Source organism: Phodopus roborovskii, unplaced genomic scaffold, assembly GCF_943737965.1.
Source record: "Phodopus roborovskii unplaced genomic scaffold, PHOROB, whole genome shotgun sequence".
Lineage (NCBI taxonomy): Eukaryota > Metazoa > Chordata > Mammalia > Rodentia > Cricetidae > Phodopus > Phodopus roborovskii.
The window spans coordinates 12,357,090-12,372,024 of NW_026125052.1; the positions used below are offsets into that span (position 1 = coordinate 12,357,090).

Sequence of the window (14,935 nt, forward strand, 5' to 3'; positions counted from 1 at the left end):
TATTTCTTAAATCAGTGCAGTGAAATAGGATTGCCTCATCTCTAAGAGATCAGAGGATTGAGGATGGAAAGAATGGAAATGTCTTCTCCCTGAGAGGCCCGGAGATTGCAAGTTCAGAGGGGAATGGAAATGTGTCAGATCTGAAAAGTGAAGCCAGAGTGAAGGATAGAAAGACTGGGGGACGCTGACTTGGGATGGGCTGGTTTGATCCCAAGCACATTTGGAAATGAATATGTAACAGGCTTGTTGAATACAAAATTACATCTTATTCATCCCAGACTGTTAGCCATGCTTCAGGCTGTTAGTGAGCCCATCCCTCCTAAGGTCAGATGCCCTCAGAGTCTCCTTAAGTGGACCAAGGACTTACTCCTTCATTGTCAGTGAAGGAGTGTTGCAGGCTGTTTGGGCCACCACAAGGACATTCATTCCATCAGCAGAACTGGATTCAGGACTGGTTTAGATATGAGCAGATTTTTTTCACCCTTAGGTTCTATGAAAACCTTGAGCTTAGGAATTCTTGCCCCGTTTCCCTCCCCACTCTCGGTTTCTCTGGCCTTTTTTGTATTTTCCTCTTGCCTCCTCTCCTTTCCTTCTCATTCATGGAGGACCCGGTGTTGGACCTACCTTGCACTTTGACATAGACGGGATCTCTTTGTTGTTTCGCTACTACACTGGTCTCCTGACCTGCTACCCAGGAGTCTTTAGCCTCTCCTCTCCCATCTTGCCATGGAAACACTGGGGTTACAGACATTCGTAACCTTGCCTGACTTTTAGATGGATCCTGGTGATTAAAACCTACATCTTCCTGCTATACTGGACTAGTGTTTTTCCCCACTGAGCCATCTTCCCCACCCCTACAGGAAGTGACAATTAAAGTTTGGTGAAGGACTCTCGTTGGCAAAGACCTAGCTTCTCTCAGGGGAGAAGAAAGACAGTCAGTGGTATCAGAAGTCATGCTACCTCAGCAGGAGGGAAAGCTTGGGGGGGGGGGACGATGTAAACTTCACGGATGTTTGGGGGCTTCAGGCACGTGGAATTAAGTACTCTGAGACCTAATTTCTGAAGTTTTGTTGTGATCCTTAGCCTTTAATGGCTGAGCTAATTTCTATCATTTCCTATTTACTATACAGAATTCCAACAGAAAATCTGTTAGGACGAAGCATGTCCTAAATAAGGCTTTTTCTCAACCAACTTCCATCACCAGCCTAGGAAGGGAGATACAGCTACATGGATGCCTTGGGTGGGATAATGGGAAGCTTCCTAGGACCAACGTTGTATTAAACTCCAGTCAGGAAGTGTCCGGAAGTGCTAGACTAGCAAAGTCTAGCATTCCCCTCCCAAACTCCTGCCTCCCCTCATCCCCTCACCCCTTCATTCTCTCTCTCACACTCTCTCTCTCTCTCAGGTTCTATCTGGGAAGTGAGAGGAGATTTATTTTTTAACTATCCCAACAGGTATAATTCAAGAAGGAATTTTTAAAAGAAGTTCCCCATACTTTCTGCCTCCCAATTAGGTGTCATCAACATAAGGCTAGCTCTAAATATGTTTCTGTGGCTTGTACTTCCCACCAGTTATAATGATTGGTGACTTAGTGATTAAAACACAGGAGGACTTTTCGCTCTCTCTGCAGAATCTGAGGCAGGGATTTTTATTGTTTGTGTTTACTTATTTATTTATTGAATTTATATAGTGCCTTTTCTCCAAAGAAGCTGTAGAAACTACAACACATATGTAACTTCCCACTGTCATCTCTTAGTCTTATAACCAAAAATATAGAGATCTGGGGGAAGGGCCAACAGCCTTGCTGAAGGCATTTAAGAGGTGGGACAGTAAATTCTTAGGTAAGCCGTAGATCAGCTATGTACATTTGCTTCTTTAGCTTTTCTCAGGTATCTGGGAGGGAAAGCCTTTAAACAACCTGGCCCATTGCCTGCCTCTCCCGCTCAGGTGCTGTGGCATCTGGCATCTGAGGACTTTTCTCCTCTACCCCATAGACCCTGTCACTTGATACTATACTTTCCTCTGATGGAACTGCTAACATTTTTAAAGCCCAACTCAAGATCTTATCCGAAGAGGGAGGGAGGAACAGAATTCAGTTTATCCTTATTGAGTGTTAATGACCCTGTAAGATGCAATTTCTTTTATTTTATTCTGTTACCTAGAAAATCTATCACAGCCTTGTAGTATTGATTGCTCAATCTATAAAGAGCTCGCTTTACAGCATGACTGTTAGTAACAGGGTTACTTTAATGAGTGACTCTTCAACACCTCAGATTTTCTCTAAATGCCAGCCTGGCAGTCCCATAGTGGATCTAACACTAAAGGCCTTAGTAGTGAGATCATATTTTCCAGCCTCGCTGTGAGAAGGTAACTTCTGGGCAGCCCAAAGCAAGACTTACTCTGGGCTGTTGGTATAAAATTTTCCTTTGCTTGTGTGTACCATGCTGTGGAGACACAAGTCACCACCCTTAGATATATCAGATCCTTGGAATGGGCTCTCCTCTTTCTGTCTGTCTGTCTCTCTCTCTCTCTCTCTCTCTCTCTCTGTCTCCCTGTCTCTTTCTGTCTGTTTCTCTCTGTGTGTCTCTCTCTGTTTCTGTCTCTCTTTCTCTCTCTCTCCCTCACTCACTCAACAATTGTGGGCAAGCCAGATGTAGTCTTATAAGCATCCAATCGTCTCAGAAGAGCTGGAAAGTGGTTATTCATGAGCTTTCCATACTGAGGACCCACTGAAGGCCCACTGTGGTGCCTGCCAACAGAGAACTCCTACACCAGAGAAAAAGGAGGGTGCACAGGCTCCTGTGGCTCTTACCCTTTGGCTTTCCACAGCTAACCGTGAGTTGAGCATCACCCAGCTAAAATGTTGACCCAATAAAAGGGTCAACAGATGAGAACAAGGACCTTTGATTTCCCCCCCCCCCATACATAAATCACACTTGCAGAATTAAGGGGCATAGTAATTTCATTATTCAAGACGAAATGGGCTTGAACATAAGCAAATGGTATTTAAAATAAACAAAAAACACTCTTCCTGCCCTGGTGCCACAGTGAGTGGCACCTGGTGAATTTTTTTTCATACTTCTGAAGTAGCAGTGGGTGTCTGCTTTGAGTGTACTAAAGTTGGTGGCCCTTCCTGCTTGGCTTAGACTAGAGCATTTCAAAACACTGCTTACAGAGTTTTGGTCCAGCTCTCACTGGGCCTTACCCTGGTAGGTTTGTTTTCAATGCTTTTGTCTCTGGTGTTCCTAATTTAAACAGCTGTGCCCAATGGCAGGCCTCATTGACACAATACATTTATCAGGAAAATGTAAACAACAAGCCGAACTGCAGTTAGCTTCCTTTCTCTGGTGTCAGCTTGAACTCTGAAGCTACCCAATGTCCTAACGGCTAAAGTCTGGGAGGATGTCAGTGTCTGTTGTCCCTGAAGACAAGAAAAGCTAGACTGGTGTCCTGTGCCTTCGCCTAGGCAAATCCATTGACTCTATCACCAGGATCGCCAACCTGGACTCCATCAGAGGAAAAACGCCTACCACCACTCACAAAGAGCCTGGTGTGGAATGACAAACGATTTGTAATAACCATCTGGAAAAGAGAAAACCAACTCTATGTCAGCTCTTTCTTTATGATACTTTGTTCACGTGAAGCTTAGCCTCCCCTACATGGGATTAGAAAAAGTAAGACACTCCCTACCCACCCCCCATTTTCTCTAGAAAGCTCCTTCTCGGCTCTGCTAGCAATTTAAATGCAGTGATCATAGCCATTATCTTCCCTATCATTGTAATTGTTGTTAATTGTTATAACTGTTTTAGTTATTAGTGTTGTCATTATTGCTCTAGGTCCTCTGTCTGTTTTATGCTGAATATATTAGAGCTTTTGCTTTTGATCACCAGGCTTTATTTAGTGCAGAGTTACTTTTTTTTTTTTTTTTTTTGGAGAGACATTGAGAAATGCTGGCATTAAGCTTTATTCTTTTGTTTTTCATTCCAAATGGACAGACTGGAAAAAAAAATAATTAGATGGAATAATGTCCTCAAAATGAGAATGAGGATGTTTTGAATTAATTAACTGGTCAGAAGACTGCACCGTTTCTGACTGAGGCTGTTGCCAGTGTGGTGGAAACCTAACTGAGCCAGAAAGCCTGTGCACACAGGCAAGCCTTGCCGCCAGGCTCCTAACTCCTTTTACTGCCTTATGGAAAGCAGTGCCTGCTCTCATCTCCTGTGAGGATGAGCAAGCCCAGTTCAGGGCAGAGTCAACTCACCCTGCAGACTTGCAGACCTTCAGGGCCTTTCTGGGGCCACTCTTCAGGAATGGAATCTTGCTCTGCCTCACCTCCTCCCAACTTCAAGATTCAGCAGGTCAGCTTTTTGTGGAAAGCTGAAGCTTCAAAGAAACCTTCCTGAATCCCTAAGATTCTGCTGAATTCCCTCTAACACAGAGCATCCCCAACCTCCTCAGGGTCCTGAGTACTGGGATAGTAACTCTGGCCCCCAGCACCTCCTCCGCTAGAGAGTAGCAGGGACTATGCTTGGCCATTGTGGAATTCCCAGTCCCTGGTATTTAAAGAGCTGTGCACAGGCCTAATGGATGCCAAACAATGAATTCGTGAAGTTGCCTGTATACAAATACATAAATATGAATCACACCAGTTAAACAAGGATCTTGCAATATGGGGTCCAACCTTATGCAGCTAAAGAATGACTCCCCATTGACTTCCTTAATACTAATGTACCTCTCTCTAGATAGTAGGTTGAATATGTGCCCCAGTTTCAGCCCTACGATTCTGACTAACTTTTCAGAGCTGTGATCATGGTCCTTAATCTTGGGCTAGGCTGTCTCCTAGGTTCTTGAATACAAGGCCTTTCTGTATTCTTTGTGTCTTAGAAGGCTCATGTTATTCCCTCTAAGGTTGGTTGAGTCTGTCTTCCTGTAAGACACAATCTCTCTTACTATATAGCCCAGGCTAGTCTTGAACTCATCTTGTATCCCAGGCTGGCCTCAAACTCAAAGCAATCTGATTTCTGGGATTATAGGTGTGAACCAGTATGCCTGCTTTTAACTGTGTTCATAGTTTAAATCATTTCCCGGGTATCTCTTCCACCACTGTCAAATCTTGGTAAGAAACTCGTATACACCCAAAAGGTACCTTAGGGCTGTCTCATACCCAAGCACCTTGTGGAGAGCAGAAACTCAAAGTGACTAGGCAATAGGCCAGAGAATGCCAAGATAGTTCTGTCAGTCTTCCTACCATCATACATAGCTAGATTGGTTTCTGAAAATCTGTTTAAAAAAAAAAAAAAAACTATTTTCTCTGGCATCTACAGACCCACAAAGAATATTGATGTCAATTGGTTTCTTATTCCTAGACTTACTCAAACTCTTGGGGTGATTTATAAACTCCCTTACAACTGAGAATGTATAACATATCCTCTGGGAAAACTGCCATTGCTTTTCAAGGTTGATAGTTCTCTATCATTTCATGCACTGATGTCCCCAAAAATATATGCTTTCTCTTTTCAACAGTTAGCATTTTTCTCCCGATATATTTTTCTTCCCAACACATTCTTAAGTGGATGGCAGAAGGTTTTCTTGGCAGTTATTTTGTTTGCTGCCCTCTATTGTCTACTGTGGAGACAAGCATGTGTCTGTGTAAAGAAAACACGCCCCAGTCTCTATGGTTGACATTTTTTATTTCTGTTTGCAATCTGCTCTGACCTAAATAAGCCAGTCTCTCCTCTGCTTTTGTGTGCTTTAAGATGTCTAATAAGAGTCTTTTACAAAGACATATAGGGATTCGTTCCACTGTGCCTCTGTTAATTTGAATTATTCATAAGTTAGGGACAAATTGTGGGGGGAAGCAAGTACAGCCAGGTCCTCTGCGCTCCACTGACCATTTGCTCCCCATCTGTTCCCACCATGAGCAGTCTTAGAACCATCCTTGCTCATGTAGAAGATCCAAACAAATTCAGCTCAATGCAGGTAGAAACTGGTGAGATAGAGTCCCCAAAAATCACATGAATTTTTTTTTTTTTTCATTTTGCTCTTCAAGACGAAGTCTCACGGTGTAACTCAGGCTGGCTGGGAATTCATGTTCATCCTGCGTTAGCCTCCCAAGTGCTGGGATAACAGACACATACCAGCTTAAAAAAAAAAAAAAAAAAACACATAGATTTTAACTGTATCACAGGATTCCTGAATCCCGTCAATCAAGTTTCACCCTTGGCAGGTGCTAGGCTCACAGCTCTCACAGGAAACATTCTAAGAAACACAGAGTATCCCTGGTCCAGTGGGCATTAGCTCTCGTGCCATTCAAATCCCCAGATGTTCTCCCACTGTGTACACTAGTGTTTAACCTTTCCGGGTAGAAGAGGATCAATACGAATTCTTCATTGTTAAGAATCGATGGCTGTCGTGTGGCATCATTGCCATCTAGTCTCGCTGAGAAGCCCAGTAAATCTCTTCAGTGCTCCTAAAGCTCGGTTTGTTGTCTTCAGTTGCTTTCATTTTTAATGCAGATCACTTTGGCTTCTGTCCCCGGGGGCTTGCAGATAAATCTTGGCAGACATGTTCAGGGTCTACAAATGAGATGCTGGAAAAGGGCCAGCCCACCCAGAATTTAGTTGTAATGGATGCGACACCCCCATGACTCCACTTAAAGACTAAGCTATTCGTTTCAGTAGTTATTGGTGACTACTTCTTGAAGCACCTGAGATGAAGCTCCCATGTAACTGAGGAGGCCAAAGTGTGAGCCATGACACAGACAGAAGAAGCCTAGCTGACTCAGCCTCTCATGCAGATAGGAAGAAGGCTCTGTCCCTTCAAATGCATAAAAAAAGAGACATTTGGATATTTAGATGCACTAGATCAAGAAAGTCTACTGGGAAACATCTTTGTACCACTTGTTTGCAAAACAACTGAGAAATTATGTGCCTGATTTTCTTCTATTAATAAATACAGCTATTACCATGTTGTTGAGTAGAATTTCCTACTAGGGGTGATCTGTAAATATTTTATGTGAGTTAATGATCTCCTCCTCCCATAGTCCTTTGCTTATATTGAGTGTTATCTGGAGCCACCTAAATCCTAAGTTTCCTAGAGGCTATATCAGAACCCTGGTTTCCATTTGCAGCAAAACTGACTCCTTTTATCTTTGCTTTTTCTTCTCTTTGATCAGTGGACTATGCCAATTATTACCAGGGCTTATGGGATTGCCATGGTGATCAGCCAGATGAACTGTCCTTCCAACGAGGTGACCTCATCCGAATTCTGAGCAAGGTAAAAACATGGAATATAGGGCTTCTGTTAGTATAGTTATCATAATCAGAATAATCACATGCTGTAACACCTCTCTCTATATATATATATTACATGGATCTTCTTACAGTTAAAAATTCCTTTAATGTATAATTGTTAGAGAAATTCATTAATTAAAAATTCAGGCTCAGGAACCACTTTTTAACAATAAAAAACACAATAAAGCAAATTCAAATAAATGGGTATATATAATGACGTAGATACAATACTAAAATAATGCCAATCAAAATTTGATGTTTTCCAAGGATTTATAAATCACAAAGGTCACAACAATGTACATAATTTATTACTTTGTAATACTATTGAAAACATTCTGGCTAGGTAAACTAGTTTATTTCATTTATAGATAAATGAGATGATAATATAATTACCTGTGGGAGGAGGAGTCAGAACCAGTTAGCTCAATTGGTTTGAGCCAGTGCTGATAAGAACAACCTACTGAATCCAATCCCACACAGCCCAGCTAACTTTATTCCCTTCCTCAGGCATAAGTTAACCCCTAGACACAGCCGACACACACCATTGTTGGTCATAAAACAACAGGGCTTTCCCCGCACCCCGCTCAGCACAGGATTTCTCTGTAGTTTTGGAGCCTGCTCTGTAGACCAAGTTGGCCTCGAACACACAGAAACAGGGTTTTTGTTTTTTAAGGGATGCGTTATTGCCTCTCATAATGAGAAGAATCCTCTGGAGTTGTAGACAGGGAACATTTTTTCATCATCCTTGTATTAAGGAAAACAAAACAAAAACAAACAAAAAACAAAAAAGACCACACACATTATACAGCCAGACAAAGACAACATGTTCTGTTCCTAAGAATGTATCATAAAGGCCTCTCTCTATGTATCCCATCCATATCTACAAACATTGAAGTAGGTATAATTTGCTCTTTAATTGCTGTGTATATGGACTCTGTGGAGGAAGAGGGAAACCCTGTGGTGTTCTTAACACCACATTTGCTGTTTCTCTTTATTCTTGCATCAAGGATTTGTCTGTGCTTGAAATATGCTATAAGCTCCTTTAGAACAGACCAAGGGGTGGGCAAGATGGCTCAGTGGGTAAAGGCACTTGCTGCCAAGGCCAAAGACCTGAGTTCAATCCCAGAGATATGGCCGAAGGAGAGAACTGACTCCCAAAAGTTGTACTCTGACCTCCACAGTTACACTGTGGCATACACAATAAATAAACAAACAAACTAATAGGAGTTGCAGAGATGGCTCAAAAGTTAAGAGCAGTGGCTGCTCTTCCAGAGGTCTTAAGTTCAATTCCCAGCAACCACATGGTGGCTCACAACCATCTGTAATAAGATCTGGTGCCCTCTTCTGGCACACAGACAGAACACTGTATACATAACAAATAAATCTTCAAAAACAAGAAAACAAATAGAATTTAATAAAAAGGAATAGACCAAGTCTGACTCCAGGTGTCTTTCAGTGAATCCAATGAATCAGGCCCCTTTAAACAAGAATTAGCTGGCAGTGGTGGCACACACCTTTGATCCTAGCACTTGGGAGGCAGAGGCAAGCGGGTCTCTGTGAGTTCAAAGCCAGCCTGGTCTATAGATAGAGTTGCAAGATGGCTAGGGCTGCCACACAGAGAAACCCTGTCTGAAGGTGGACGTGAACTAAATTCAGACGTAGCCCTTTGCAGAAAGGTAAAACCTTTGCAGGCCCTGTTGGGTAGATCACAATGTTCTCATGATTTCTCCTGCCACTCTAACCCAGCATCACCCTGCTACAATTTTGGTGCAGCTCCAATACACCACGAATAAATTGGAAGCAAAGAAGGGAGTGGACATTGGCCTGATTGGTATTTCAAATGCCCGAAAGCAAGGTTTGCCGTGTAATAGAATTTGTGTACATTACCGTGCTGGCATTACGGGGTAATCGAGTTATCCACTCAGGTGTGACCAGGCCTCTGTTTGCCCAGAGCCTGCAGGTGAACAAATTAACTGTTTACATTGTCTGGAGGTGCCTGCAGCAGGAGGGGGTGTGCAGAGCCAGGCTGGCGGCTGGCCTTCTCTCTCTGTCATGATTATTTTGTTTGTTTTCCATGTCTTTTGCCTTTGTTAATGGCTTCTCACTGGGGGTCCCGTTCCTCCAGTTAGATCTAAGGGGCTGTGCAGTGACCTGTCCCGAAATATAGAGTGGTGTGCGGTTACCATGGCTGTGGTATTTCTATGAGACGCCTAAGAACCTTACACCAGTCTTTTAAAAAATCCCCTCCTCCATGAATACATGCTAATGCGTCAGACTTTAATTCGGCGAAAATGCCTCACTGCCTTAATTCTATCAGCTTCTTTCTCCACTGTTCCGGAAGGTTCTAAGTCCATTAGTATTTCTGTCCCCTAAGCTGTACCAGGTGCCTCCTTTCCTCACGTTGCTAATCCCTGCAAATCAGAGGAGGAAATGAGAAAGTAGTAGTTCAAGGAACGTTCCTTTACGAAGCTGCATTCCTGTTTAACGTCGGCTTGGAGAGCATCTGGGATTGGATTTGCCTTGATTCTATTACCTAACTCAATCAGAGCCCTTGGACAGGAAAGAACCTTAAAAGACCTCCCATCCTATTTGCTTGCCTCTAAAAAAGCACAAACAAACCAATTCATACAGATAGGACATTCTAATACCATCCAGAAGTTCAGCCATTCCCTGCTCTCCAGAACTGTTTCTCATATTCATCCCATTTCAACCCCAGCTAGCTTCCTGTACTGGAACCAGCCTACCTCTTATACCTGGAACAGAGAACAAAATAACCCACATTGAGTTTAGCCTAAGGAAATGATGTCTGGAGAATTCCATATTTCTTTGCTCCAAAGACCAGTACAATAGCACCTTCGCTGGACAAGACAAGCCTCTGTCTAAAACCCAGCAGACGTTTCCCTGAGAAGTGTATGGCACAGCTAGCTGTAGAGCTCAGCTCACCTGGACTTGTTTCCTCACCTGTAAACTGAGGGAGTCGTTTCTCCCACCCTAGATATTCCCATTCTGAGCACAGTGGGCCTGATGTTGCAAAGCTGCACAAGAAATCCCACACAGAATTCTGTTCTAGCTTTAATTACTTGCTCCATTTAAAGAGCAAACACTCCAACTACCATCTGTTTTGTCTTCACCCCCATAGGCACAACTGGTTTACCCTTCTCTGGGTAAACTTAAGGAGCTAAGAATAAAATCCAGGGCCTTATATGCACGCTGGCCCTGGATAGTCCACTACCAAGCTAAATCCATGGCCCATATTAAAGATATACTATACTGAAGTGTGATGACATGCTCACTTAATCCCAGCACTTGGGAAGCAGAGACAGGCAAATCTCTGTGAGTTTGAGGCCAGCCTGGTCTACATTTTGAGTTTCAGGGCTACATAATAAAGAGACCTTGTCTCAGAAAATTAGGGGCGGAGGAAAGGTTCTGAAGAGAGTGTCTGGAGGAAGGAGACTCAGGGCCTGGAAAGGGAATGTGCAGACAAATGTCCTCTTTTATCCATGGGCACTTGCTGCTCCCTACTGGCATTGGGGAATTTGTTTGTTTGGTTTTTTTATTATTATTATTTAATATGCACTGGTGTTTTGCCTGTATGGATATCTGTGTCCTCAGAGACCAGAAGAAGGTTTTGAGTTCTCTGGAACTGGAATTACAGATGGCTGTGGATCCTGGGAATTGAACCTGGAACAGTAGCCAGTGCTCTGAACCATGGACCCATCTCTCTGGTGCTGTAGATAGATAGATAGATAGATAGATAGATAGATAGATAGATAGATAGATAGATAGGCTAGATAATGTGTGTGTGTGTGTGTGTGTGTGTGTGAGAGAGAGAGAGAGAGAGAGAGAGAGAGAGGAAACACACTCCATAGTTAACCAGATGCCTTCCATCTAGCTCATCTATCTTGTTCATAGGCAGGTTATATGTGGGACCTTGGAAAAAGTCACTTACACTTTCAGGCTTTAGTGTCCATATGTGTAAAAAAGTAGGGTACCTTCTGTTCATAGGGTTGTGATCAAACAGTTTATGTGAAGAAGTATGTAGCCCTTAATTAATAACAACTCCTATGTTCTTCTCTTCCATCCACTAACACTACACTGAAACCACCCTTTGGTGTTGGGCATTTACTATGACTTCAATAAATAAATAAATTATTGGTAAGGTAAGAGCAAAATGAGGGCCAGCAAGGTGGGTCAGTGTGTAGAGACGTACCAAGCCTGCCACTCATCCCTAGGATCCACTTGGCAGAAGGAAAGAGCCAGCTCCTAAAAGTTGTCCTCTGAGTTCCACATACACAGACACAAGCTGTGACACTCACTTGCACATACATATAAATAAATTTAGTTCTTTTTTTTTTTTTTTATGAAAAAAGTGGTTCATATACCAGGATTCCTCAGACGCTCCTCCAGTTGAGGCACAAAATTCCTCTCACTTGGGTAAGACCACTACTCATTGAGGAGGCCTACATGGAAATCCACCATGTCTTTTGTGGTTTAGAAATCTCATCACTGACAGCAGAAAGAGCCTCCCAACTTCTCTTCCAGAAGAGGCCAGAGCCATGTACCCATCTCACAAGCAGTAACAAGGACACCGTCAGCAGAAAGGCCCTCCTGCTGACCGCAGCTCAGCACATCCAAACATTTCCAGGCCCCATGCAGCTTCATGCCCACTTAACTCACTGACTTCCAATTGGGGTCTTAAAATATATTAGAGGAAGATTTTAATAATGAAGCGATGTGAACATCCGGTGGATGCTCCTGCACCCCTTTTGGGCCCAGACGTTTCTGAAGGGATTTATCTAGTAAGAGCCTCCCTTCCTCCCTGCCCTCCCCCCCAAGTCACCCAGGAGCCGGGACACAACTCAAGCCACAGCAGGGTGTTTAGTGCTCTTCACTGGCTCCAGATTGTGGCGCTGGTGCGGGTCTCCTCAAACGTAACTAACGGATCACTCCTGAGAGCCTGCCTCTCATAAATTACTTCCCACGATGCCAGCGACCACCGCAGAATTCAAGTTTGAATAGAGCAGGGAAAAGGTGTTTGAGAGGCCTGTTCACTCAGCTGCATTTTAATTTCCTTTTCAATCTTGTCCTAATTAATTTCACAGAATTAATCTCACAGAAGCAAACTCGGCAGCACTGAGGCTGTGGTTTTAGTGTGGCGGTCGCTCTGCCTGAACATGAAATAGGAGCTAATATAAAAAATCCATCTGCTGTGTTTGAAATACACACCGGCTGCTGCTCGGTCCTGTCTGACATTCCAAGCATCAACGGGGGGGGGGGGGGTGATTTGGGGGTTAGTGGCCATCAGTACCTGGCAGGGGCTTAACAACAGGTGTACTCCAAAAATCCATTCTGTCTGAGCAGCAGGCATGACAGGGCAGGTGCTGAATCACCCTCAGTGCGGTGACACTGTGCCCTGGCTTACCGCCTTGTCTCAGAGGACAGCAAGATCCTTCTGTGAACCAGCACCACTACAGTCACTTACTATCAGTGGGAAAAAAGAGAAGGGAAAAAAAAAAGCCTCTATTCATCTAGGTGGTGGTGGCGCATTTTGGAGGCTGAGTCAGGCAGATCTCTGTGAGTTCGAGGCCAACCTGCTCTACAAGAGTTTCAGGACAGCTAGAGATACAAAGAGAAACCCTGTCTCGGTGGGGGGTTGGGGTTTGCTTCTATCTGGATAAGAGAGGTAAGAGGTCACATGTCCCCTTTAAGAGAAGTAACATGCTGAGCAGTGGTGGCACACGTCTTTATTCCCAGAACTCAGGAGTCAGGCAGATCTCTGTGAGCTCGAGGCTAGCCTGGTCTATAGAGAGAGCTCCAGGACAGGCTCCAAAGCAACACAGAGAAACCTTGTCTCTAAAAACCGAGAGAGAGAGAGAGAGAGAGAGAGAGAGAGAGAGAGAGAGAGAGAGAGAGAGAGAGAGAGATGTCATGACTTTTAGCCAGCAAGGTCTCTCTCTAGAGAACATTTATTTATTTATTTATTTATTATTATCACTATTATTTCTAAATAATATAGGTATTTCTTTTGTTGCTTGAGCAACAACAGAACTGAATTCCCACTGGGGAAAAAAAAAAATCAGTCTCCAGTTCCAAAAGTGATTTATGGCAGAAACTTGAGCTGTCCTGCAAATTAAAAAGAGAAAATTTGCAGGGTTGGGGGGGGCACACACCTTTAATCCCTGCGCTGTGGTGCAGAAGCAAGCAGATCTCTGTTGCGTCTGAAGCAGCTTGGTTTTGGGCCAGCATGGGACACATATTGAAACGGTCTGGAAAAACAGAGAGAAACTCAGTTGACTGGAAGGAAGAACCCACCCCTGACCCAGTGACTAGGTAAACGGAGCCCCAGGTGTGTCCATCACCAGTGGCTGTTAGATACCTCTAAGGTCTTGTCCACAGTCTTATTTCCCTGGAAATCTGCATTGGAGCAACAAGTTGGGCATCCCCTCAGGTTGACCATTACATAATGGTTTAGCCAGGAAAGGAAGGGTTTTACAAGGCTCCAACATGCCTGACTTTGGCCTGTCTTCTTGCATGGTACAAACTGTTTACCAAACAGCACATGATGAGGATAGATGGACTTTATAGGAACGACGACAGTCATTTTGTCACCTGGGATGGAATAGCTGTTTCTGGCTCCAGCCCTCTGAATGCAGCAGGGCCTGGCCTGGCACACGTGAGCTGTGTTAACATAATGCCGGTTGTAATGGGATTTTAAAAACCCAGGATTTTTATTCCCCCTTACCTCCTCAAAGGGCTACTTAACAATACAGACCTTTCTCCTCCCTTGAGCCTTTCCTTCTCTCTAAAAGATCTGTGTATTGTTAAAAGAGAAAAAGTCAGAATGCAATGACACTTCCTCTTTAAGGTGTGTTTAGTTGAATGAGACAGCAACGCTCATAAAAACCAGTAAGTTAATCCCTTCAATTGCTTTAAATGAGATGTTGATTTGTTTATTTATTTATTTTTAATTTCAGGGCTCTGAGGGAAAAGAGGTGTTTGGTGACATCTAGTGTCCATTTAGGACTTCCTCAGGCACCATATCCTCTGCTTGACTGGGTGGGGGATGTGCTGAGGTTATTTGGGAGGTAATTTGGGAGTAGTAAGTGGGGAAAATATAGGCCTGGGGCACGGACTGCCTAAACAGTGTGATGAAACTGATCAATGCCTGTCAAAGAACTATTATTCACCTCTGACCTAACCAAAGGGGTAGACAGGGGTACACCATCAGAAAATATCTTTTCTTATTTATAATGGTATGGAGAAACGCAGAAGGTGTCCCAGCCACCCCATTTCATGTTAACAAGCAGGTCAACACCGTGCTGCGATGACGAAGATGATGATGATGGTATTTTCTCTCATTAATAACCCCTATGGGAGGCTAGAGTTAGGAGGATGGGGATGGGATTTGGGGTCAGCTGGAAGGCAACGGTCATACACCGGTCAAATTCAGTAGAGGCCATTCCTTTCCCCCAGACAGGAACCAATCGTCTAGAACAAACCCTGGCAGCCTCATTCCTTCCAGGTAATTTTTATAAATGAGGGGATACCCATTCCAAGAGAGGACAAAAGGGAGAGGGTGTGTGTATGTGTGCATATGCACGCACACAGCCTGCTAACAAGAGGCCCAAGTGCACGACAACACT

General features: G+C 43.7%; 2 protein-coding genes across 2 annotated transcripts in view; one reads left to right on the forward strand and one right to left on the reverse strand.

Moving 5' to 3' along the window:
* Cdk5rap3 (CDK5 regulatory subunit associated protein 3) overlaps positions 1-14,935 on the reverse strand; it is a 720,787-nt gene that overhangs the window by 534,531 nt on the left and 171,321 nt on the right. The window lies entirely within an intron of this gene.
* Positions 1-14,935, forward strand: part of Skap1 (src kinase associated phosphoprotein 1) — a 282,052-nt gene that overhangs the window by 246,099 nt on the left and 21,018 nt on the right. The window contains exon 11 of the mRNA XM_051173521.1: positions 7,175-7,275. Coding sequence (XP_051029478.1) covers positions 7,175-7,275 — 101 coding nt within the window. The remainder of the gene's footprint in view (positions 1-7,174; positions 7,276-14,935) is intronic.